Consider the following 27847-nt stretch of genomic DNA (forward strand, 5'->3'; position numbering starts at 1 on the left):
GTCAGTTGCGCAGCACTGGGTGGCCCAGCTGTTCAGCTTCCAGTTTTCTGGTGAAGTACCACCCCAGTCGCTCTACCAGACTGCTGATTTTCTCTCCAGATTATCCAGCACGGACAGGCAGGTGTGTCTGATTCAACAGGAGGATCAATGCCGTCTATCATAAGCAGAGAGGGTCAACCGAGGTGAAAGGCCCAACGAAGGCCTTGGGTCCCTGGGGCAAGATGAGCAGATGGGTTGGCCAGAGCAGTTACCTATGCTTCTCCAGGCATACAAAAACACTGAACATGGCAGCACCGGTCTTACCCCATTCTTTGTAATTAGTGGCAGGCATGCCGGTCTTCCTGTTGATGTGACTTCAGGTGTGGAGGCCATGACGCTGCAGATGGACCTTGATGGATGGCTGAGGCACCATCATGACCAGCTACGACTGGTCTACAGTCAGGTCGAGGCATGGACCCGACATTAGCAGGAGCGAGACAAACAGCGGTACGACAAGCGGGGAAAGGACCTTCCATTGATGGCTGGTGACCGGGTGCTCCTGCAAAACTTCTGATGACATGATCAGGATAAACTAGCCCCCCCGATGACAACCGCAGCTTTTTGTCATTCTAGGACACCTTCGGCCTGGACTGGCAGTCTTTCGTATCTGACCAGAGGGAGGAGACCAATACGGGCAATTCATCTGAACCATGTGTAGCCTTGCCCCTATCGACCTTCAGACCGCTCCCAGATGCAACTCATGGGTGGTTGCCCTGATGACGAACTGGGGCTGTGGAGTTGAGTGGCGAGCCGAGAGCAGAGGACCGAGAGAGGCACTGGTACGACACAAGTAAGGGACATGATTCTTCCCGTGTTCCATTTACACTACTCTTGCGCTCTCTGGGCCGTTTTGCCCTGCCACTGAAACCCACTATTGTTGACATGTTTCCTTGCTGTCTGTCTTCCTCTTGTTTAGCACCGGAGGCGGGTCCATCGGTGACGTCGCCAAGCAGAGTCTCAGACCAGGCGCGCTCCAGGACAGAGAGCTATGCGGATCTGGATATCGCCATACAGAGACGTTTATTTTATTTTGTGGGGATATGGTTCTTGTTGGGCCCTAGAAATCGAGAATCTATCCCCACTCTTTCTGTATGTTGTCTTGTCTGTCTTTCCCCCTCCTTATTTTGTCCCATAGCAGTAGAGTCCTTTAAAGGGGTTGGCAGAGTCGAGCAGGGCCAAGGGTCGGTCCCATATTGTATGCAGCACCAGAGCGAGATTGTAGTGCCTTTCACCATATTGTTTGCAGTGCCTTCCCTTAGAATAACTATCTTGTTGCAGTGCCATATCAGAATAATTCAGATTGCAGTGTGTCACTTTTGCATGCCCGCTATTTACCCGAGAGAGTAAGACGGAGGCTCTGTTGTGTCCGATCCATGTTAACCCATGAATTTAAAATGACTTACCTTGAGCATACTTACCTGTCCTGGTCTTCTGTGTTGGGGTTGTGTGCTGGAGAATATTAAATTGTCACGTCTACTCCTGCAACTCCCCTCCGGCGTATAACATTGCCAGAGTACTAACCACCGGTCCTGGGAATCATCATTACGCACACCTGGCACTCATCATTACGCGCACCTGTGAATCATTATGATTCACACCTGGACTCCATTACCTTCATAATTTCCTCCCATTTATATGTCAGTCTCCCATGTTCACTCACCAGTTGGTATTGTTCTTGTTTATCGTCGTACTGCCTTATATTAGTGTCGTGTTCTTGGTTTTGTTGTTTTATCAAAACGTTTCACCTGCTTCCGATTCACCGCCCCATCATTACATACATCCTGTGTTGGGTGGAGTAAAGAGGTTCACACTAAACTGTGACATTTCCTATCTTAATTTGACCAGTTTCTCAGAGGAGGAAAATAATCCTGCAGCAACAGGGAATTATTATGTGGTTTATAATAAATTGACAATTTTGTAGAAGTTGATACATTTTTCATTAGGGCAAATGTATTTTAAAGTGGAAATTATCAAATTTAGAAGCCTTTTAAAGCTTGAATACACTGCAAGTTTGCATATCCTGCTGTGCAAATTAAAATATGACATCTGTACATAGGAAGGGATAAATGTCTTATAAAAATTATGGCACACTGGTAAACAGTTCCCACCCCACATCCGAGTGTCGTCCACTGTCTAAACCCTCGGGATAGAGAAACTATATCCATGAGCTCAGTGCTTGAAAGGAACTTTAACTAACTTCCTGGTTCAGACACCACATCACAAATAGACACACCTCAGGCACTCGAAATGAAAACAGTTTTTAGACAAACCGGTGTGATTGATGTTTCTTTGGAACTCCTGGGTTTGTGATGTGGAACTGGCAGTAAACAGAAACCTGAGACATGGGATCTGCTGCTGCTCCATGCACATATATGCTTCCTGTGCCAGAGGCAACTTAGAATGACAGGGAGTTGTGTTGTCTTCATTTGGACTGAACCACCAAAACTTGACGAAAGTTGCCGCCGAAAGTGTCTTTGTCTTGACCTCTGTTGCAAAAAAATAAGCCACTAAAAGTTTTCCCTCCTTCCAGTACATGCCTTTTGAACCTGGCACCCACATTTATTTTACTACAAATATTTTAGCTGAGCACGCCAATTTCTCTTTCTATCACTGTGAATTGTTCCTCATACATGTAATTTCAGTAATCTGTAGTTTCTCATATTCAAGTAAAAAATAAAGATTGAATTGCGTGTCATTGGTTGTGCCCTCGTGGTTAAACATTTGCAGTGTGGATATGAAGACTCTGGGAAGTAAACAGGTGTTGCCGACCCTTCAAAATGAAGGCTACTGTATGTTGGTTTTAGAGTAGTGCTGTCTGGATGTCCTGTTCCACATTTCACTTAAGGACGTCATAAATTACCAGTAGTTTTACATTTAGCAATTACAATAATTGTAAAAACAAATCTTTGCTGCTGCATCTCTTTTACATGTGTACTGAATACAATCAAATCCTATTAAATCCGTATACCAAGTTTCCAAGTCCAGAGCATGATTATTCTAAGGCTGCAAGAATGCACATTTGGATTTGGATTGTCTTTGGCCTGACCGGATAGCAGTTCAGAGTAAGCTTACATGACTTTCTAAGCCAGACAGTTGGAAGAAGGCCCGAATCAATATCTCTGGCCTAAGAGCAATAATGACAGACACACGTTTCTCACACCTTCTGTACTTATCAGTTGGCTTATCAGGCTTATCAGTTAGACAGAATGGGAAGTTATTTCTAACTAAACCAGTTGGATGAAGCTCACTTATCAGTCATGGATAAGAAACAAAAAGCAGTATAAAGGAGTTCCACCAGCACTCATGACAGCAGCAACATGACTTCTATCGTTTTGGTCTTGGCCCTTGTTGCCAGCGGTAAGACCTTTTTGCATTTTTAACAGACATGGCAAGTAGATTATTGTGTTTAAATTATCATTATGTCTCAAGGAACAGTGTTTTCAAACGTTTTATATCGACTGACAAGCTATGGTTTTTCATCCAGCTAGCTAACCATCTCAGCATAGCTGCAGGAAGTAGTTTGGGTGTGGTGGTGCCGCAATTATTTTTGCCAATGATGCAGAAGAAAAAAATGTGCCTGTGCTGAAGACAACTATATCGGTCCGCTACTACAGGTCTACTTATGTGAAAAAATGTAAACTAAATGTATTCGAGTGTTTACCAGCATTTGTAACTTGAGTCTGATAATTATCTGTACAAAACAGTTCATCTGATAATACTTGTAGAATATAAAAATACTTGCTTGATATATGTTTTCCAGTTTCTTGAAATACTTTGCAAATTCAACTTCTTTTTAAGTGAAAACTGAAATGGTCTATTCATTCCTTTTGCATTTTAGTAGACGCTCTTATTTTTTACTGGCCCCTTGTGGGAATCGAAACCCACAACCCTAGCTTTGCAAGCACCATGCTCTACCAACTGAGCCACATCATCACAAACCGCTTGTCTAAATGTACTCAATTACTGTATTGTGCAATGTTTTTTTTTTCATGGTGATGGAAAGTCTTCAGGTGCAAACCTAGATGACCTAGATGACCAGCCTATGTACAATACAGTAATGTACATTTACATTAAGTGATTTGTAAGGATGGTCAATTAATATTGAACAAAATACTGTTGTTTTCCATGTTATTTGATCAAGAAAAATATTTAATTTGATGTGGATGTTTTGTGTCTTTGCCCATAACGTTGCATCTTTTGATGTAAATGTTTGAGGACAGGGTTTCGTTCTTTCAGGATTCTATTAGAATAACAATTGCAGAGAAAGAGACAGGGCAACAACTCTTACAAGTACAACTATTGAATCCTGCAAGATACTGCTCTTAATTATACAACTACCTTTTTTGCCAAATCAATCCACTAATACTAGTAGTGCACTACTTTTGTGTATTAATATATTATTTTTATTCAGATTTTCCCTACTTCCCACGGCTATGCATCTCAGGGACACTGGCCTAGAATAGGAAATCTTGACAGCCTTATACATAGCCGATAACAGGTTTGGGGTCAATTCCATTTAATTTCAGTCAATTCAGGAAGTACACTGAAATTTCAATTCTCTTCAATGAGGAACATTTGGAATTGGAATTTGGTTCACTTTCTGAATTGACTGGAATTTAAATGGAATGACCCCAACCTGTAAATAGATCTATGTGCAACACTCCAAACCTGTTATATTTATTTATGTGTCTCTTTTACCTTTATTTAACTAGGCAAATAAGTTAAGAACAAATTCTTATTTACAATGACGGCCTAGGAACAGTGTGTTAACTGCCTTGTTCAGGGGCTGAACGACACATTTTTACCTTGTCAGCTCAGGGATTCGATCTAGCAACCTTTCAGGCTACCTGCCACCCCTTGTGTAATAAGTCCTGGATGTCCCTCTTCCTCATCTGCAGCATATGGCTGTGGAACGCCAGCCATTAAGCCTGATACTACCCGCGTGGTCAATGGCGTGGATGCCCGCCCCAACAGCTGGCCTTGGCAGGTGAGGATGTCGAGACATGGGTTTCGTTCAAGATGCTTCAAATGTTAACTAAATGTTTCAAAATGTAAATAGGGCTGAAAGTAGGTAAAGTGATGGAGGTGCTGACTGACTGCAACTTTTAATGGTAATGGACCTTACAGGAATGTTTAGATGGAACAAACTAAAGTGTTCTTTGTATCTACTGTAAATCATTAATAGTTTTGAGTAAAAGTGAAGTGTCTATGATATCGACTGTGAAGTGTTGATGGAGCGGACTCTAAAATGTTAAGTTTAGGTTAATTGCTGAGTGCTGTAAGAGTCTACTGATCATTGTCAGTCTTTGTAGATCTCTCTGCAGTATGAGAGGAATGGTGAATACAGACACACCTGTGGTGGATCCCTCATCGCTACCAACTGGGTTATGACTGCTGCCCACTGCATTGAGTAAGCCAGCACATAGAGACACACTGCTGGTATTTTTAAAGTTGTTGACCAGCACATAACAGTGAAAAAAAGAAGCAATTGTGTTTGACCAATGTGAAGAACGGGTAGGCCTATAGGTCTGCAAAATGATGCTTCATGGGCCAGTTCTTCCCCTATTCCTCCATACAGTCTGAAGCTGAATTATCGTGTGGTTGTGGGCAAGCACAACCTGGCAGAGGCTGAGCCCAGTGCTCAGGCCTACTTCCCAGCTAAGAAAGGAATCATCGTGCACAAACACTATAACCCTGTCCTCCTCTCAGTAGGGTAAGTTGGGCAATGGCTTGTAAAAACACAAGTAAAACTTTACATTTACACTATTGACGCAGAATATTCAGATTTATAAGGAATAAGGAGTTTAACCTATTAAGTATTAATTAAGTATTAAATAGTTTATACACATTGGTGGGAAATTGTTCTAAATACTGAACTTATATATGGTTTCAATGGCCATAATAACAGTAAACTAGTAATCAGTAACAGTTTCTGATCTATTCTGATTTCCCTAACGACCTCACGATTCATACTCTAATTTCCCTAACGACCAGCAATGACATCGCCATGATCAAGCTGGCAGAGCATGTGACTCTGAGTGACCAGGTCCAGCTGGCTTGTGTCCCCGCCCCCGGAACCATCCTGTCCAATAATTACCCCTGCTACATCACCGGCTGGGGAAGACTCACCAGTGAGTGATGAGTGGTGTGTGTGTGTGTGTGTGTGCGTGTCCGTGCATGCTTCTGTGTCTCTGCCTGTATGTAATTGCCTGTATGTAAGGCCAAGACGGCATACTGTATGTCTGTTCTCTTTCATTACAATCATGCTCATTATCCCCCTGCTGTGTGTGTTCCAGCCGGAGGCCCCACCCCCGACACCCTCCAGCAGGCCCTGATGCCCGTGGTGGACCACAATACGTGTACCCAGAGCGACTGGTGGGGCGTGTCCATTCGCAGGTCCATGGTCTGCGCCGGAGGGGACGGAGTGGTGGGAGGCTGCAACGTGAGTCAGACCCATACATTTCTGGTATAAAGTAGTGCAATATAAAGGGCGTAGGGTGTCATTTGGGGAGCAGACAATTAGATATACAGGAGATACAAGCAAAAAAATGAAGATACAAGAAATTCAAGCAAAGCTGATGAGCATTATATTTTCATCAACCTGTGTGGTAAACATTTCAAAGATATGAAGTGTTTTGTGTTCTGTTTCAGGGTGACTCTGGTGGCCCACTGAACTGTAAGAACTCTGCGGGAGTATGGGAGGTGCATGGCATCGCTAGCTTCGTCTCCGGCCAGGGCTGCAACTACATCAAGAAACCCACCGTCTTCACCCGCGTCTCCGACTTCAATGAGTGGATTGATGAGGTAACCAGAGTTGCTGATGACCAGATCACTAAACACATCGCTATACATCACCACACAGGGTTGAGGTCAATTCCATTGCAATTCAGTCAATTTAGAAACTCAAATTCCAATTCCATGTCTACATTTTCCTCATAGAAAATAATTGAAGAAAATTGGAACTGAATTTACTTCCTGAACCATTTCACTGTTTGAGTGTTTTGGTGTTCTTCCTTAGTTCTGTTTCAAATGTGTTTTGTTTGCCTTGTGAAACTCATCTGAGCCTGTATTTTGGGTTTCTTTCAGACCATGATGGACAACTAAGACGTGTCTGTGTACTCTTCAAATAAAGATCTATAAATACATGAGAAAATATGTTATTTCATTGAAATATTGTCCTCAATGTTTTGATTAACGTCAGCTTAAAATATGTGATCATTATTTCTTACAAAGCTGAGAGCGGGGCATATTCCTTGTTCTAGCTTGAAAGTTAGGGCCCAAAATATAGATATTGTCTTGACCAGTAGGGGGCCTCAGACACTAGTGAATAAACACCCCAGATGGTACAAACCATTTGAGGTTTCATTAAATTGCAGAAATTTATGATTCAGATTTCCTCCTCATCATGCCAGTCATTGTGTATAATATGAATTTCTTCATTTGAACATAATTTCCTCGTGGCATCAATTAGCTTCCAAATAGGCCTATTTTTCTAATGGTTTGACACTTCCAACACTTTTGTACCAGGGTTGACATTTGTATTATGTAAGGTCATGGACTACTAGTGAAGCACAGTCCTCCTCTCAAAGCATTATGCCACAATTCAAGCATAGGCGTGTCATTCCACGAATAGAGTACCTTTTGGGTAGTGTAATTTTGTCACCTATTTATGTCACCTAATTTTAACAATCTGTCATAAAGAGTACGTTCAACTTCCAAACAAACATGTTTTCCGATCTCAAGATGTTAAATTAAGAGAAAAATTACTATAAAAGTTGACAACAGGGTTGACGATTTTATCCTAAATCAGCCATAAGTGTTACGCGGAGTGGAACAGGGGAACCCAAGAGCAGACTCAGATGAAAAGACTAGGATGATGTAACCAAGATATTTATTGAAACACAGGGGGGAGATGGAGTGCAGGTCAGGGGAAGCTCGGGCAGGTTGCTGGAAACCTGAGGCTGAGGCTGGAGCGAGAGGGGTTGAGACAAGGTAAGCAGGTCCGTAGGGGAATCCAAGGGAGTAGTAGAGTGGGGAATCTAGGACAGAGTAGCAGGATGACGAGACGTGGGACTGGAGACAGGGACCAGAGTCAGAGCGGGAAGAACTGTAGCGGAAAACAGCGTCAGGCAAGAAAAACATGACCGACAGGATAACAGGATCTGAATAATAACAAACGGCTAGAAACATAGACTGACTGAACAGAGATTACAATCTGGCAGCGTGGAAGTGGCAGCGCTGAGTATTTGTAGAGGTCTTGATTATGGAACAGGTTGCAGGTGGTGGGGATCTGCTCTGACTCCAGCACACCTGTCTCCGCCCACACAATCACACACACACACACACACACACACACACACACACACACACACACACACACACACACACACACACACACACACACACAGAGAGAGAGCGAGAGAGAAAGAGAGAGAGAGGGAGAGAGTACTGGGGGAGTGGCGGCAGGTCAAGGAGACACAGGATGAGCAGTAGAGGGTGTTGCAGGAGCAGATGTGACAATAACTCCCCTTTATAACATGGTTTAGTTAGAGCCACTGTTAAATTGAGTATTTTATCAAAATGTACAAACATAATGTCTAAAGACATAAAAGGCACTCTATTCGTGGAACGACCTTTGAGCCACCTGAAATAATGATTTAAACAATAATTCCTCCTCTAACTGCTGAAAATGATGTGTGGTTGAATTTCAAACAAAGCTGTGTTGTGCTACCCAGGGCCGGCCTTAACCTTTTGGGGCCCTAGGTGAGATTTGGTTGGGGGGCCCCCCCGCTTCGAAGAAAATTATTTAAACTAATTTCATGCAATTATGCTACTTTTGCCATGGAGCAGAGAGAAAAATTAGCAGTTTTAAAGCAATTTCCTGCAATTCTACACATTTTTGCCATTGGGTGGAGAGAAATATTTGATGTTTTCAAGCACATTTCCTGGAATTCTACATATTTTGTCATGGCTGATGCCAGATGAGACAGATGAGCTGATGAGATGAGCGGTATGCACGGATGTAAATCACAGATACTTTCATCAGAGCTCTGTTTATATTATATTATATCATGCAAATGGGGTGATACCACAGCATGCATATTAAAATGTATACAATATTTTCCTCAGAAACTGCCTTGCCTTGCAGCCAAATGCCACATATCCCCATTCAAAAGGGAAAATGTAATTAAAGGACATTGCATGCTTCTTTTCATTGGCTCAGTCTCTACGGCTATGTTCAATTGAAATTGCAGCCGCACACCTGACACCAAAACACCTGTGTCTGTCATAATGAAATCCAATTCCTTTTCACTTTTGTCCAAGACAAGTAGACATTTTGTATGGTTTGTAATGTTGAGTTGAAAGAAGTAGACTAAGAAACAACAGCAAATATGAAGTGAGAGGGCCTTATTTGTGAGGCCCTCTCGGTCCTTATCAGGGATGGGCTATTGCAGCAGACGACCACACCAGTTCCACCACTATCAGCTAAAAACAAGAAGAAGCGGCTCCAGTGAGTACGTGATCACCAACACTGGACAACTGAGGAATGGAAGAACATTGCCTGGTCCGACAAATCCCAGTTCCTGTTGCGTCATGCTGATGGCAGAGACCATGGCCCCATCCTGCCTGGTGTCAACGGTGCAGGCAGGTGGCGGTGGTGTAATGGTGTGGGGAATGTTTTCCTGGCACACGCTAGGTCCATTGATACCAATTGAGCAACGTTTCCTTTTCTTGTAATATTTCACTTATTCCTCTGTTTTTTCTGACAACAAACAAAAACCATACATAGACAATTGAGCAATGTTTCCATGCCCCGAAGAATTCAGGTTGTTCTGGAGGCAAAGGGGTGTCCAACATGGTACTAGATGGGTGTATATTTGAACGAAATGTTCTTCTATAACATTTTTATATGTTTTATAAGAACGCTTTTATTTTAAAGACAAGCTTTTATTTTGAAGAGAAATCCAGAAATTCCCTTAGATTTTCTGGCTTAACATGTGACAAACCATGTGACTGAGAGTAGGTTACAAGCATTTCACTGCGCAGACTGGAGCCAGACAGTCCCTGTGTCAAGAACAGTTGGCATTTCATCTGCTTTGCTTTGAGAATGAATTCAGATGCCTATCCCGAGAAGAATCTACATCTGTGTTCAAGAGGTAGGCTATGTGCTCTTTGTTTTACTCTATTTTTGGTCTCCCTGTTCGGTTTAGTTGTCTGATAGTAAATTGACTATATTCCAGAGGCTGTAGTGTAGTGGGCTGAGAGATAATGCCTGCACACATGCTTATCAAATGCAATATTTACAGCTGTTCAATGGCATTTTATTCTTCAAGAATATAAGTTAAAGCTTCATAATGGTTACAACTGTCTTACCCCATCATAACCCAGAGTATTGATAGAAATAAATGGTTTTACTCCATTGTTTGTAAAAATTAACAATGTCTTAAAAAAAACGATAGTTTCCAAGTAATAAAGTTTAATTTCAAATCAAATGTATTCGTCAATATGCTTTGTAAACAACAGGTGTAGATTATCACAGTGACATGCTTACTTATGGTCCCTTCCCAAGAATGCAGAGAGAAAGAAAATAGAAAATGTATAGAAAAGTAAAACATAATAATAGAAGTAATAATAAATGCGTAATGAATAATGATAACTTGGCTATATACACGGGGTACCAGTACAGAGTGATGTGCAGGGATACGAGGTAATTGAGGTAGATACAGTTAATTCGGAAAGTATTCAGACTTCTTGACTTTTTCCACATTTTGTTACATTACAGCTTTGTTCTAAAATGGATTAAATAAAACCTTTTCCGCATCAATCTACACACAATACCCCATAATGACAAAGCAAAAACAAGGTTTTTAAGAAATGTTTGCTAATTTATTACAATTAAAAAACAGAAATACCTTATTTACATAAGTATTCAGGCCCTTTGCTATGAGACTCGAAATTGAGCTCAGGTGCATCCTGTTTGCATTGATCATCCTTGCAATGTTTTACAACTTGATTGGAGTCCACCTGTGGTAAATTAAATTGATTGGACATAATTTGGAAAGGCACACACCTGTCTATAAAAGGTCCCACAGTTGACAGTACATGTCAGAGCAAAAACCAAGCCATGAGGTTGAAGGAATTGCCCATAGAGCTCTGAGACAGGATTGTGTCGAGGCACAGATCTGGGGAAGGGTACCAAAAAATGTCTGCAGTATTGAAGGTCCCCAAGAACACAGTGGCCTCCATCTTTCTTAAATGGAAGAAGTTTGGAACCACCAAGACTCTTCCTAGAGCTGGCCACCCGGCCAAACTGAGCAATCGGGGGAGAAGGTCCTTGGTCAGGGAGGTGACCATGGTCACTCTGACATGACTCCAGAGTTCCTCTGTGGAGATGGGAGAATATTCCAGAAGGACAATCATCTCTGCAGCACTCAACCAATCAGGCCGTTATGGTAGAGTAGCCAGATGGAAGCCACTCCTCAGTAAAAGACACATGACAGCCCGCTCGGAGTTTTGTCAAAAGGCACCTAAAGACCCTCAGACCATGAGAAGCAAAATTCTCTGGAAATGAGAACCCAAGATTTAACTATTTGGTCTGAATGCCAAACATCACGCCTGGAGGAAACCTGGCACAATCCCTACGGTGAAGCATGGTGGTGGCAGTATCTTGCTGTGGGGATTTTTTTCAGCGGCAGGGACTGGGAGGCTAGTCAGGATAGAGGGAAGGATGAACAGAGCAAAGTACAGAGAGATCCTTGATGAAAACCTTCTCCAGAGCGCTCAGGACCTCAGACTGGGGACAAGGTTCAAAGTTATTCCAGTCAAGCATGCAGTTGACTTTCTGAAGAGGAGACTGCAGTCAGAAACCCCCACATGCAACAATTGAACTGAACATGGCTCTGCAAAGTAAAGAGTAAAGACTGAATGTCATGAAGTATCTAAAAATTAAGATATCAAATTAGGTGATATCAATGGGTTACAGCCTTGCAGGCTTGATGTACTTATTTAAGCCTGCTGGGTAAACGTAGCCTTGAGATTGGCAATGTGAGACTAGAGCAGGGCTTTCCGACCCTGTTCCCGGAGAGCTACCATCCTGTAGGTTTTCAATTCAACCCTAATCTAGAACACCTGATTCTAATAATTAACTGGTTGATAAACTGAACCAGGTTAGTTACAACTGGGGTTGGAGCAAAAATTTACAGGAGGGTAGTTCTCCGGGAACAGGTTTGGAGACCACTGGACTAGAGAGACCGAAACTGACAGTGACTTAGACCTTGGGAATAATCTCAGATGAATGCCCAGGCCAGTCGTGCATCAGCACCCCCCGCTAATACAGATGGTTCGTTCTGCTGCCTTCAGGGTGGGTGAAGAAGGGGTGGTTTGTTGTTGTGGAAAATTCTACGTTCCATGCTTGAGCAATATTCTCGGTTTCTGCTAATGCTTCTGATTTAATGTCTCCAAATGTGAATGAATCCCAATTGTATTTCCTTGATTCCTCGTCTCCTCTCTCCTTTCTTCCTTCTCAAAAAGCATTGGAGAAGAACGTCAGAGGAGAGGAACCTCGGATCTTCTCCTCCAATGCATTTTGAGAAGGAGGGGCAAGGAGAGAGGAATCAAGGAAATATATCACCCTAAGACCAGTGTACAGCTACTATGAATGATTAAGAGGTAGTCCCTGTTTCCAATCAGTCATTTGAGTGACGTTGTGTTTGGGGTCAATGCTGGGCAAGAGGGTAAGCTGATCTTGTTATCATATGAGAGATTGTCATCTATTCAATGTGCTGTCTTAATTAAAGACATTGAGTTGAGAATTGTATTTATATTGATTTCAATGTCATGGATCAGTGAAGCAGTCAAAGAAAGAGGTTCAGAATCACTGTTCATTGCCTCTGCGTAGAATGGAAACAAATGAGAAAGAGCGAAAGACCAGTTTCCAGTTACCTCAGCACATCACAGATTTGTTTTCTATCAAAGGAAGTTAATGCAATATTAGGTTAATAAACAGCATTGAATTCATCATTCAAAATGCAGTACCAGAGTGCAACCAAATCTGCCTGAATGCATTGCTCTATAAAAATGACTTCAAATATGAAACACCACTGGCACCAACCCACTGAGGTATCGATGTGGCATGCCTTTAAAAGCAACCAGTATTTAGTCTGACACTTTGCGTGCATCCAAAATGGCACCTATTCCCTATTTTGTGCCCATAGAGCTCTGGTCAAAAGTAGTGGACTATACAGGGAATAGGGTGCCATTAGGGACGCATGCTTTGTGTTGCTCAACATTCTGACCATGTATACTGCTACCATATACAGCCAAACCGTGCTATGTTTTCTTTTCTCTGTCTCTGACCTACAATCCACCGTCCCGAGGCAATGTGTTCTGCCTGTCTGATGTGCTCTGTAGTACCCCCAGGATTTACAAGACGTTTGTTATTTGTCCTTTTAATGCTTTGAGCAGCGACAAAATGGAAGTCAAGCTTAGTACGCAGGCTTCATAACAAACAGAACAGCTGCCTTATGTCCCGATGTTAACGTTAATGTTACTCTTACACCATTTATAAAGATTACAACACCAGTCGTAATACAGTGACTTGACTCAAACTCTTTTTAGCTCCGAGAGGAGCATACATTCTCCAACTGTATGTATAATTTATTATTAAAACATTTGTGAAGTCGGAAGTTTACATACACCTTAGCCAAATACATTTAAACTCAGTTTTTTACAATTCCTGACATTTGATCCTAGCAAAAATTCTGTGTCTTAGGTCAGTTAGGATCACCACTTTATTTGAAGAATGTGAAATGTCAGAATAATAGTAGAGAGAATGATTTATTTCAGCTGTTATTTCTTTCATCACATTCCCAGTTGGTCAGAAGTTTACATACACTCAATTAGTATTTGGTAGCATTGCCTTTCAATTGTTTAACTTGGGTCAAACGTTTCAGGTAGCCTACCACAAGCTTCCCACAATAAGTTGGGTGAATTTTGGCCCATTCCTCCTGACAGAGCTGGTGTAACTGAGTCAGGTTTGTAGGCCTCCTTGCTCACACATGGTTTTTCAGTTCTGCCCACAAATATTCTATAGAATTGAGGTCAGGGCTTTGTGATGGCCACTCCAATACCTTGACTTTGTTGTCCTTAAGCCATTTTGCAAGTATGTTTGGGGTCATTGTCCATTTGGAAGACCCATTTGCAACCAAGCTTTAACTTCATGACTGATGTCTTGAGATGTTGCTTCAATATATCGACATAATTTTCCGTTCTCATGATGCCATCTGTTTTGTGAAGTGCACCAGTCCGTCCTGCAGCAAAGCACCCCCACAACATGATGCTGCCACCCCCGTGCTTCACGGTTGGGATGGTGTTCTTTGGCTTGCAAGCCTCCCCTTTTTTCCTCCAAACATAACAATGGTCATTATTGCCAAACAGTTCTAGTTTTGTTTCATCAGACCAGAGGACATTTCTCCAAAAGTACAGTCTTCGTCCCCATGTGCAGTTGCAAACCGTAGTCTGGCTTTTTTACGGTATGACGCCTGCGTGGTCCCATGGTGTTTATACTTGCGTACTATTGTTTGTACAGATGAACATGGTACGTTTAGGCATTTGGAAATTGCACCCAAGGATGAACCAGACTTGTGGAGGTCTACAATTTTTTTTCTGAGGTCTTGGCTGATTTCTTTTGATTTTCCCATGATGTCAAGCAAAGAGGCACTGAGTTTGAAGGTAGGCCTTGAAATACATCTACAGGTACACCTCCAATTGACTCAAATTATGTAAATTAGCCTATCAGAAGCTTCTAAAGCCCTGACATCATTTTCTGGAATTTTCCAAGCTGTTTAAAGGCACAGTCAACTTAGTGTATGTAAATGTCTGACCCACTGGAATTGTGATACAGTGAATTATAAGTGAAATCATCTGTCTGTAAAGAATTGCTAGAAAAATGACTTGTGTCATGCACAAAGTAGATGTCCTGACCGACTTGCCAAAACTATAGTTTGTTAACAAGAAATTTGTGGAGTGGTTGAAAAACAAGTTTAATGACTCCAACGTAAGTGTATGTAAACTTCCGACTTGAACTGTACGTTTTAAATAAGTAGTAAAGTGCCCTCCACTAGGAGAACCAAATACTTACAGTGGTCAAAAGCCTTTGATTACTTCTAACACCAGTGTTATTCAAACCTGGTCCTGGGAACCCACAGGATGTGCAGTCATTTATTCCAGCCCACGATTAAAGCACCCCACTCATCTAATCGACTAATCATCAAGCCCTTGATTTTTAGAGTTAGGTTTGTTAATACTGGGCTAAAACTAAAGCTTTCCTGCCCTGTGGGTCTCCAGCATTGAAGAATGCTGTTCTACCCTCTCTCTGCAGGGAGACGCTTGCTCTTACTCAGCCTCAGTGGGTATCACCAGCTCCCGTGTCCCACTTCTTTGGAACTTGCAGAGTCCTTCCTTCCTGCCCACGCGTTGGCAGACAAAGCACCTATCTGCTGTGCATGTCCTTCCCACATTCAGGCTGACACACATAGCTGACTGATCTCAAGGCTGCCTGCCTGGGTATTGTGAGGTGTCTGCGTGTTTATCTCCCAGGAAATGATTTTGCCCTCGTCTGTCATATTAATCACTTGAGTCTCATCGTTATTCATAGGCAAGGTTTGTGTGTGAGTGTGTGTGTGTGTGTGTTTTGCGTGCGTGTGTGTGTGTGTGCGTGCATGCAACGGGCTGTCTGTACAGAGGCATTTTTGATGCAGAAACAACATCCTCAACAACAACATTTACCAACTTGGTGGGAACTATTCCTGGCAAACCTTATAGTCTAAAAGTGGTCCAGCTAACTACTATTAATGTCTCGGTCACTCAGATCCACTCCACCGAGCCCATGGCTGGGTTTTACTCACAATCTCTCTCTCGCTCTCTTTCTCTCTCTGTGTGCTCATTCAGACTTCCCTACTCGGAAAACCCTGAAATACTGTGCGATTTGGCCATGCTCTATGCCGAGAGCCAAGCTGAAAGTCATTGAGTGGTGTGTGATAGGCACATTTGTAAAATACGGCTTGTTGTGTAATGCAGACCCCCTGGGTAATTAGGCACACTCTGTTCTCCTCTCCATGGTTCATATCGCTTCTGACACATTCTGAATAACCCCTCCGTGGCCGCCTCTCCCGTTGGAAGAGGATTTGGAGAGGCCTGCAGGGCCAGCTTGCCTTCTTTATCTCTCTGTGCAGTGGTGCAATGGGACAAAGAGTGGGAGAGTTGAGAGAGATTGAAAGAGAGATTGAAAGAGAGAGAGGAAGAGCGAGAGAATTCTACATCCATATCCACTTCCATAACCTGATGATCTCTGTCCTTCTGTAGGCTATACCTTTCTATCAGAAGGTGTAACTGCTCAAGAGATTGAATGTAAGCACACCCACCTGTTTAATTCACCTGTTTGCATCCTGTACAATGGATTAAAGTGAGCTAAAATAAATAAATGTATGCTTTTTTGTTGAGTGCTCCAACTCCTTTCTATCTCAAATTAATCCTTTTGGAAGTATTTCTTGGTGAGTCCTTCTAATCACTTGTTTAATTATCGGTGCATCCTTTGCCAGCTCTGCAGGAATGACCACCCCAGGTGATTACTGCAGCTGCTCTCTTCTGTTATTGACAAACACACACACACACACACACACACACACACACACACACACACACACACACACACACACACACACACACACACACACACACACACACACACACACACACACACAGCAGAATCTTCTTCTGCTGCTAGAGTCAGAGTAGACCAATATTTTTCTACAATGTGGCATGGATTAGGGCTAACTCTGCTCTATCCCGAGCCATATATTTAAATATACAGTGCATTCGAAAAGTATTCAGACCCCTTGACTTTTTCCACATTTTGTTACGTTACAGCCTTATTCTAAAATTGATTAAATCGTTTTTTTCCTCAACAATCTACACACAATACCCATTATGACAAACCAAAAATGTTTTTAGACATTTTTGCAAATGTCATTTTTAATTTTTTGTTTATGTAAGTATTCAGACCCTTTGCTATGGGACTCGCAATTGAGCTCAGGTGCATCCTGTTTCCATTGATCATCGGTGGGATGTTTTACAACTTGATTGGAGTCGACCTGTGGTAAATTAAATTGATTGGACATGATTTGGAAAGACACACACCTGTCTATGTAAGGTCCCACAGTTGACAGTACATGTCAGAGCAAAAACCAAGCCATGAGGTTGAAGGAATTGTCCGTAGAACTCTGAGACAGGATTGTGTCGAGGCACATATCTGGGGAAGGGTACCAAAACATTTCTGCAACATTGAAGGTCCCCAAGAACACAGTGGCCTCTATCATTCTTAAATAGAAGAAGTTTGGAACCACCAAGACTCTTCCTAGAGCTGGCCACCCTGCCAAACTGAACAATCGGGGAGAAGGTCCTTGGTCAGGGAGGTGACCAAGAACCCGATGGTCACTCTGACATGGCTCCAGAGTTCATCTGTGGAGATGGGAGAACCTTCCAGAAGGACAACCATCTCTGCAGCACTCTCCACCACTCAGGCCTTTATAGTAGAGTGGCCAGACGGAAGCCACTCTTTAGTAAAAGGCACATGGCAGCCCGATTTGGAGTTTGCCAAAAGGCACCTAAATGGCTCTCAGACCATGAGAAGCAAGATTCTCTGGTCTGATGAAACCAAAATTGAATGCTTTGGCCTGAATGCCAAGTGTCAGGTTTGGAAGAAACTTGGCACCATCCCTACGGTGAAGCATGGTGGTGGCAGCATCATGCTGTGGGGATGTTTTTCAGTGGCAGGGACTGGGAGATTAGTCAGGATCGAGGGAAAGATGAACGGAACAAAGTATAGAAAGATCCTTCCAACAGGACAATTTTCTTTTTTTATTTCACCTTTATTTAACCAGATAGGCCAGTTGAGAACAAGTTCTCATTTACAACTGCGACCTGGCCAAGATAAAGCAAAGCAGTGTGACACATATAACACAGAGTTACTCATGGAATAAACAAACGTACAGTCAGTAACGCAATAGAAAGGTTTCTATACAGTGTGTGCAAATGAAGTAAGATTAGGGAGGTAAGGCAATAATAAATAGGCCATAGTGGCGAAATAATTACAATTTAGCAATTAAACACTGGAGTGATAGATGTGCAGAAGATCAATGTGCAAGTACAGATACTGGGGTGCAAAGGAGCAAAAAAACAAAAACAATATGGGGATGAGCTAGTTGGGTGGGCTATTTACAGATGGGCTATGTACAGGTGCAATGGTCTGTAAGCTGCACTGACAGCTGATGCTTAAAGTTAGTGAGGGAGATATAAATCTCCAGCTTCAGTGATTTTTGCAATTCGTTCCAGTCATTGGCAGCAGAGAACTGGAAGGAAAGGCGGCCAAAGGAGGAGTTGGCTTTGGGGGTAACCAGTGAAATATACCTGCTTGAGCGCGTGCTACGGGTGGGTGCTGCTATGGTGACCAGTGAGCTGAGATAAGGCGGGGCTTTACCTAGCAAAGACTTATAGATGACCTGGAGCCAGTGGGTTTGGCGACGAATATGAAGCGAGGGCCAGCCATCGAGAGCATACAGGTTGCAGTGGTGGGTAGTATATGGGGCTTTGATGACAAAACAGATGGCAGTGTGATAGCCTGCATCCAATTTGCTGAGTAGAGTGTTGGAGTCTATTTTGTAAATGGCATCGCCGAAGTCAAGGATCGGTAGGATAGTCAGTTTTACGAGGGTATGTTTGGCAGCATGAGTGAAGGATGCTTTGTTTCGAAATAGGAAGCTGATGACCCTAAGCACAAGTCTCAATGTCCTTGAGTGGCCCAGCCACAGCCCGGACTTGAACCCGATCGAACATCTCTGGAGAGACGTGAAAATAGCTGTGCAGCGAAGCTCCCCATCCAACCTGACAGAGCTTGAGAGGATCTGCAAAGAAGAATGGGAGAAACTCCCCAAATACAAGTGTGCCAAGCTTGTAGCGTAGTACAGAAGAAGACTCGAGGCTGTAATTGCTGCCAAAGGTGCATCAACAAAGTAAAGGGTCTGAATACTTACGTAAAAGTACTGAGTAAATGGTCTGAATACTTATGTAAATGTGATATTTCAGTTTATTTATTTATAAATTAGCAACAATTTCAATTAACCTGTTTTGGCTTTGTCATTTTGGGTTATTGTGTGTAGATTGATGAGGGGGGAAAACTATTTAAGCAATTTTAGAATAAGGCTGTAACGTAACAAAATGTGGAAAAAGTCAAGGGGTCTGAATACTTTCCGAAGGCACTGTATATGATCCGGCTCTACCACATCCCGGTTTAACAGTGGATAAGTGTGAGTATCTGTTTTACAGTAACGGTCGATAGGTGGGTGTATGTCCGAGCATGCATGTGTTTGTTGCACAATAGAATATCTTTGTATCTGAACCACTTTTCTTCCTCATCTCTCCCTCCAAACTCTTTATTTGTATCCTTTGGTAAAAATCATTTTTCTTCCTGCTTAGTGTTGGGGGCGTGCCCTCAAGGCATGGTGCAAATTGTGTCACTTCTTGAAATATTATGTTGTTGAGGTCCGTAAGCAGGAAGTTGCCCCACTGTGTATGATGATGTCATGGAGTCTACCATTAAATTTATTCTGAAAACTGCACTCCATGCATCTACCTGACACTATTATCTAGCCATGGAATATCTGCTAAGGCCTTTAAAGCTTGCCATGAAAAATGTACAGGTAAACAAAATAGGGTTGTCACGATACCATACTCACAAAATCGTGGCAAGGAAACAAAACATGAAGAGGACTAGATTTCCTGAGAAAAACGTTGGAAACGAGCATCCTTACGTTGTCCCCAAGAATCATGTTCCTTTTCCAAGCTACAGTGGGTTGCAAAAGTATTAACCCCCTTCACATTTTTCCTATTTTGTTGCCTTACAACCTGGAATTAAAATAGATTTTTGGGGGTTTTGTATCATTTGATTTACACAACATGCCTACCACTTTGAAGATGCAAAATATTTTTTATTGTGAAACAAACAAGAAATAAGACAAAAAAACTGAAAACTTGAGCGTGCATAACTATACACCCCCCAAAGCCAATACTTCGTACTGCCACCTTTTGCAGCAATTACAGCTGCAAGTCTCTTGGGGTGTGTCTCTATAAGCTTGGCACATCTAGCCACTGGGGTTTTTGCCCATTCTTCAGGGCAAAACTGCTCCAGCTCCTACAAGTTGGATGGGTTCCGCTGGTGTACAGCAATCTTTAAGTCATACCACAGATTCTCAATTGGATTGAGGTCTGGGCTTTGACTAGGCCATTCCAAGACATTTAAAACGTTTCACCTTAAACCACTCAAGTGTTTCTTTAGCAGTATGTTTAGGGTCATTGTCCTGCTGGAAGGTAAACCTCCGTCCCAGTCTCAAATCTCTGGAAGACTGAAACATGTCTCCTTCAAGAATGTCCCTGTATTTAGCTCCATCCATCATTCCTTCAATTCTGACCAGTTTCCCAGTCCCTGCCGATGAAAAACACCCCCACAGCATGATGCTGCCACCACCATGCTTCACTGTGGGATGTTGTTCTCGGGGTGATGAGAGGTGTTGGGTTTGCGCCAGACATAGCGTTTCATTGATGGCCAAAAAGCTACATTTTTGTCTCATCTGACCAGAGTACCTTCTTTCATATGTTTGGGGAGTCTCCCACATGCCTTTTGGCAAACACCAAATGTGTTTGCTTATTTTTTCTTTAAGCGTTGGCTTTTTTCTGACCCCTCTTCCGTAAAGCCCAGCTCTGTGGAGTGTACAGCTTAGTGGTCCTATGGACAGATACTCAAATCTCCGCTGTGGAGTTTGCAGCTCCTTCAGGGTTATCTGGTCTCTTTGTTGCCTCTCTGATTAATGCCCTCCTTGCCTGGTCCATGAGTTTTGGTGGGTGGCCCACTCTGGGCAGGTTGGTTGTGGTGCCATATTCTTTAAAAAATTTTATAATGGATTTAACGGTGGTCCGTGGGATGTTCAAAGTTTCTGATATTTTTTTATAACCCAACCCTGATCTGTAGTTCTCCACAACTTTGTCCCTGACCTGTTTGGAGAGCTCCTTGGTCTTCATGGTGGCGCTTGCTTTGTGGTGCCCCTTGCTTAGTGGTGTTGCAGACTCTGGGGCTTTTCAGAATAGGTGTATATATACTGAGATCATGTGACACTTAGATTGCACACAGGTGGACTTTATTTAACCATTTAGGGGATTCATAGCAAAGGGAGTGAATACATATGCACACACCACTTTCTGTTTTTATTTTTAAGAATTTTTTGAAACAAGTAATTCTTTTCATTTCAATTCACCAATTTGGACTATTTTATGTATGTCCATTTACATGAAATCCAAATAAAAATCTATTTAAATTACAGGTTGTAATGCAACGATATAGGAAAAACGCCAAGGGGGATGAATACTTTTGCAAGGCACTGTATAGCACACAATATTTTACATACAGTAGGTTTTTTAAAGGACCAAAGAATGGGGTCTGCTTCGTGTTTTCCTTTTTGCCTTGGGAAATCAGGTATCATAGTATCACGATACTGGTATAGTGACAACCCTAAAACAAATGTGCTAAATATAAATAATGTGTAAGAACATATGTACAGTATGTCTGCGTCCCAAATGGCACCATATTCCTCTTCATAGTGCATTACAATATGTCCGGCACATAGGACTCTGGTAAAAAGTAGTGCACTATATATGAAACATGGTGCCATTTGTGATGCCCTCTATGTAAACAAATGTTACCTAATACATGCTAGATGATGCTTTTCAAGAACATTTACAAAAATGCATAGGTATGCAAATGTTAATTAGGAACAAACGGCATAAGAGCAGCTTTACAATTTCACTACTCATAAGCTGCATTCAGAACATCAGCATGTGTTATGTCTGCGTGTCCCAGTGATGTAAAGTTGCTGAGTGGATAATTTACAGATAAGGGAGCAGATGTTACATGTAAGTGGGACAAAACAAGCAATGCGGAATGTCTAAAGGCTACAATGAACAGACTGCATTGTGCATCAAAAATATATTTATTTTCTGACAGGCTTTTTTCTCCACCTAACATTTCTCAAATGTTTTCTGTTGCAGGGCAACCACTGTAAAGCCAACCGTTGTAGCCAACCTGCGGAGAGCCGTCCGCCTCACACACATGTCCAGGATGTACCAACATCACTGTGGATCATCATCATGGAGAGCCAGTTGCAGCGCTTTGACCCTTGGGGTCCTGATGACTGGGCCCTGATTGACTCTGAGACATAGCAGGGGCAGTGGTGAAGACTTACTCCAGACAAAATAGAAAGAGAGATTTGAGAACTATAGGACATTAAAACATCTCTCCAATATACAGTGCTGTATCATTAGAAGACATTTAATTTTTTGTTCAAGTAAATCGAGGGTTGAATTACATTTTTTCCCCAAAATGAAAGCATAGACTGCTTTCTGGGACTGATACTTTACTCTAATATATTAATATTTTAAAGGTTGTTCTTCAGTATTACAAGAATGAAAGCGAAGATGAAGCCTTGGAGCAAGTTAAAAGCTTAAAAGCAGTTGTTACATTTTTAATGGGGAGCCTGAGTCGAGGAACAATATATATATATATATATATTTTTTTTAATGACATCATACTGACATCATCTGTCTTGCACAAGTATCACAATATCAAGAGCTCTAGAATCATTCTAGTTGGCGCCAGTCTACCCACCCACAGATATTTGAATACATTCACACCATATACTCTTACTCTGAGACTACAGTTAAAGAGAGCCCACTCTAGTGTTGGGTGACTCGTTTCAGGTGACTCGGCTCCTGTTTGGTTTGTGTCATGGAGTCCGGGGAGAGACTGGGGCTGTCCACGGCAGCTGTGGTGGCCATCGCCTGCAATGCAATGGTGGCCATCCTCCTCCTCATCCTCTTCCTCATCATCTACAGGGCCTGCAAGGTGCCCTCCAGCCAGGAGAGGGTGCCAGTGCTGGCTGTTCCCGCTGGGCAGCCGCAACAGAGCAGCGAACACAAGTACTTGCTGACCTCCTGACTGGCAGCCAGAGAGAGTGAGCACCACAGCGTGTTTTAAATGCTCAGGGAGGTACTGTATAGTAGAGGAATAGACTGATCCCCTGTATAGTAGACCGAATAGAGTGATCTCTACTAGCCAACTGGCTAGTAGAGGAATGGGCGCCAGACAAATTGGCTCTAACTGCATGTCAACTGTCAAGCAGACAACACCCACTGGCCCTCTTAAAAATCAAAGTATAACGGTTCCTCTTAACTTCAGCAGCTGAATGAGTGAAACAACCTGTAACAGCTAAAAATGTGTCTCAGAGACAAGTTGGCATCAATAACTCAACTTTCTAGTCTGTTTTGATCTTCTTGGTCCTTGATAGTACTGACATGCATAACGGAATGCTGGCATGAATGTGTTATACACACACTCACACACAACCTAGTGAGGTCAAAGACACATGGTTTAACACAAGGTTAATTCATGTGGAGTCAAAGAGGCTAGAACCTTGAGTGTCTGAGGACTGGACCAGACTTCTCCGAAGGACTGGACTTCTCCAAAGCTTCTAAATGCTTCTCATTTCAGACATTTTCTTGCGAAGAAAAACAAGCCTGTGTGTATTGAAGGTAACAGCAGGCTGTGTGGAGTGTGTGTCATGGTCACTCATACATAGCAGTGGTCTGTGAGAAGCATACTAAGTGTTATGTAAGGAGCTGAGAGGCTTTGTTCACTTTGTCCTCTTAAAATGTGGTCCTCTCAGTACTAACCTCCTTTGGTACAGTGTCAATGACAGCCCACACATTGTTGTAGGACAGTACTCCTACAACTCCTAGTATGTGACTTGTTCTGACGAGGACATAGCATCTCTTCCCCTTCACAACAAAAATAACAAGACGTGCCAGACATTGGAATGATAAATATTTTTTATGAATATTTCCAAACAAACTGAGCTACTCTGTTTTCCCAAAAAATATAACCCAAAGCTTGAGTGGTTTTGCTGCATCAGGTAAAGGAGACTTTGCTGGTTGCACACTGACTACCTATTTGTTTAGTATAGTGCACAGCGCAAGAGTGAGAAAAACAGTAGGCTAGATTGCACAGATTCAATAGACAGCACTGTACTTCAACATGGGAAGGAATGGTGGCTTTTGTATGCAGCTTTAGAAGACAGAAGACAGTAGTAATAAGGCATGAATGGTGGTGGGTTTATAACTGGAGTGCAGTAGTAAAAACAGTGGGCGACTACAGTCCTGCATGGTGCGGTCATAGTTTCTAAGCATTGCTGTTCTCTGGCTCCCGCAGTAAACTCAGCAGCTTCTCCATCTTGGCAATCTCCACCTCAGGCCCCTTGGGTAGCTCCTGACCCTTCTTCTCCTGGTGAGAGACACAGTAGCACACATGTCAAATACTGGAGGGGAAACAACTTGACCTTAATGAAGAAAAACATACACTGAAAACAAGCTGGGAAGGAAGGGATGGTAAACAAAGACAAGATAAAAGACCTGGAGAAATGCAATCCAATAAAAGCCTTTCTTTCCGGAGACTAAGAAATTAGAAAAAGGCAGACTTGCAGAGCGTGCAACTTCCAATATGGAATGTGTTATTGGCAGTTAAAACTTATCCATTGTTGACTTCAATCGTGGCCAACAAGAGGTAAAGGAAGCGGTCCAACATGGTGTCCGGTGGTAATGTGGCCACCTGGCACTTCTCCCATGCTGTTCTGGAGGTTCATCATTTCTCCCTGGGAGGACATCAAGTACCTCCTCCTTATCTGAGATCATCACTATGGTTACCGACCTTGCTGATGGAACACTGTGTATCCTGGGGTGGGACTTTAATTGAATTAGCATCCTTTAGATTATTTACTCGAGAGCGCTGGTTATTTTCAGCAGTCCTTGCCCAACCTTGTTAACTGGTAAGGACTAAGGAAGGGTATGATTCAATCCAACATGCATTGTGGTACATGTCATGCAGAGAGTGCTTTAACACTCTTGAAAAAACACTAATGCTGTTTCTAGAAGTTCCAAGGTAGAAGTGCGAGGACAGGTGGGCAGACCGGACATAGTATCTTAATTGGTGCATTTATTAAAATATTCCCCTATCTGTTTAAATATGCCCCCCTCTCTCTGTTTAAGGCATTTCATCATATCTGATAGCTACGGGAGAGAGAGAGAGAAAGCTGAATGGGCAGAGATGATAAGTAGTGGAGTGAGATCCATCTTTCTTCACCCAGCCCATTCCTGTTCCTGCTGCCTGCTCCACCCCTCATACAACATCACTACAGTATACTATATTATAGGGATCCTCAAAGCACACAGGGCTGGGCTGCAGAGTGTTACAGCACAGGGACCGTCACACACACACACACACACACACAGCAGTTTAACATGGTGGTCTAATATTGAATTTATGGAAATTCAGTGACAGAGCGCAGCAATATTCACAGACTACAAAAATATATTTAGCAAAAATGCTACAGATGACTTGATGCTGTAGTGGATGTCTTGATTTAGGCAGTGGTACAGTGAGTAGATAGCTGACTGGCCTTGAAAAAAATACATCTCATTCATAACCTTGTTTACAAAGTTTTTACCGAGGGGGGGCTTATCTTGTCGGCATGCATGGGACAGAGATCTTCAAATCATGGCACTTGTCCTACCTATTTCAATAGGATTTCTCTCAATGCCGAGAGGTTATGCATATAGATGAGACCCCAGTGCTGCATTGCAGACTAATATAACGCATAGGCTCCTAAATCAGGGGCTTGCTTAGGAGGGTGCAACGTTACAGGACATGCAGATAGATATACTGTAGAACAGTGGTTCTCGGGACCCAAATTTAACCAGGTTGTCTCAGTCGCAATCCAATATTCACATTGCTAATAATGTTTTGCCAAAATGCAAGCTGGAAAACTATTTTTGATGCTATATTGATAGTAAACGTACAAATTATATGACAACAGTCCCACCTTTTTCATTGTCAATAATTACATTTTGCCTATATTTTTTATGAAGAATGTTAAGGTCACTCACTGGTTTGTGATCACAAAATCAACCAAATCTGCTAAATACTGCTGCTAATAATACTGTGATTGAAGAAAAATTGTTAAGATGTTAAATGAAATATAAATAAATATAGGTTCATTATCATGTCTACACATGTTCTACCTGGTTTTAGTCACAGTGGTGTAAAGTACTAAAGTAAAAAAACATTAATGTACTACAATAAATCGTTTTTTGGGGTATATGTAAAAATAAATAAAAATATGTACTTTACGATTTGTATTTTTGACAACTTCACTACATTCTTAAAGAAAATAATGTACTTATTACTCCATACATTTTCCCTGACACACAAAGTACTCATTACATTTTCAATGCTTAGCAGGACAGGAAAATGGTCCAATTCACGCATTTATCATCCCTACTGCCTCAGATTTTGCGGATTCACTAAACACAAATGCTTTGTTTGTAAATTATGTCTGAGTGTTGGAGTGTGCCCCTGGCTATCCATAAATAAATAAATAAAAACAAGAAAATTGTTCCATCTGGTTTTGTTAATATAAACTATTTGCAATGATTAATACTTTTAATTTTGATACTAAAGTATATTTTTGCAATTACATTTACTTTTGATACTTAAGTATATTTAAAACCAAATACTATAATGACTATTACCCAAGTAGTATTTTACTGGGTGACATTAACTTTTACTTGAAATCAGGATAAGGTAAGACCCAGATGCAGACCGTGTCGAAGTAACAATGTTTATTATAGCAACAGAGGCAAAGGTACAGGATGGCAGGCAGGCTCAGGGTCAGGACAGGCAAGGGTCAAAAACCAGGAGGGCGAGAAAAAAAGAGGCTGGGAAAAGACAGGAGCTGACAGGACAAACACTGGTAAGCTTGACAAACAAGACGAACTGGCAACAGACAAACAGAGAACACAGGTATAAATACACAGGGGATAATGGGGAAGATGGGTGACACCTGGAGGGGGATGGAGACAATCACAAAGACAGGTGAAACAGATCAGGGCGTGACACTTGAGTCATTTTCTATTAAGGTATCTTTACATTTATTCAAGAATGACAATTGGCTACTTTTTCCACCACTGTTTAGTCGTTTAAGTTCAGACTGGAGAACTTTTCATTTAAAAAAAATAATATACACATATATTTACAGTACCAGTCAAAAGTTTGGACATACCAACTCAATCAAGGTTTTTTCTTTATTTTGTAGAATAATAGTGAATACATAAAAACTATGAAATAATACATATGGAATCATGTAGTAACCAAAAAAGTGTTAAACAAATCAAAATATACAGTTGAAGTTGGAAGTTTACATACACTTAGGTTGGAGTCATTAAAACTTGTTTTTCAACCACCCCACAAATGTCTTGTTAACCTCTCTAGGGTATGTGGGACGAAATCGTCCCACCTACTCAACAGCCAGTGGAATCCCGTGGCGCGATATTCAAATACCTTAGAAATGCTATTACTTCAATTTCTCAAACATATGACTATTTTACACCATTTTAAAGACAAGACTCTCGTTAATCTAACCACACTGTCCGATTTCAAAAAGGCTTTACAACGAAAGCAAAACATTAGATTATGTCAGCAGAGTACCCAGCCAGAAATAATCAGACACCCATTTTTCAAGCTAGCATATAATGTCACAAAAACCAAAACCACAGCTAAATGCAGCACTAACCTTTGATGATCTTCATCAGATGACAC

General features: G+C 42.0%; 2 protein-coding genes and 1 long non-coding RNA gene across 3 annotated transcripts in view; 2 read left to right on the plus strand and 1 right to left on the minus strand.

The window, feature by feature from the left end:
* Positions 1-3302: 3302 nt before the first annotated feature.
* LOC106565388 (chymotrypsin-like elastase family member 2A) lies at positions 3303-7187 on the plus strand. The gene is made up of 8 exons (XM_014132447.2): positions 3303-3396; positions 4938-5026; positions 5352-5449; positions 5618-5752; positions 6034-6170; positions 6336-6481; positions 6691-6843; positions 7126-7187. Exons 1-8 carry the CDS (start codon positions 3357-3359, stop codon positions 7141-7143), a joined length of 816 nt encoding a protein of 271 aa, XP_013987922.2. The 5' UTR covers positions 3303-3356; the 3' UTR covers positions 7144-7187.
* A 2697-nt stretch (positions 7188-9884) lies between these two features.
* LOC123725524 (uncharacterized) lies at positions 9885-22445 on the plus strand. Its single transcript, XR_006758041.1, has 2 exons — positions 9885-10196; positions 22192-22445. It is a non-coding gene; the product is annotated as an uncharacterized lncRNA (long non-coding RNA).
* A 1567-nt stretch (positions 22446-24012) lies between these two features.
* The window catches only part of dnai1.2 (dynein, axonemal, intermediate chain 1, paralog 2), a 35642-nt gene continuing 31807 nt past the window's right edge, over positions 24013-27847 (minus strand). Inside the window, exon 20 of the mRNA XM_014132446.2 lies at positions 24013-24478. Within this exon, the coding sequence (XP_013987921.2) occupies positions 24377-24478 (102 nt within the window). The 3' untranslated portion in view covers positions 24013-24376. The remainder of the gene's footprint in view (positions 24479-27847) is intronic.

The sequence above is a fragment of the Salmo salar genome, chromosome ssa12 (genome assembly GCF_905237065.1).
Source record: "Salmo salar chromosome ssa12, Ssal_v3.1, whole genome shotgun sequence".
NCBI lineage: Eukaryota > Metazoa > Chordata > Actinopteri > Salmoniformes > Salmonidae > Salmo > Salmo salar.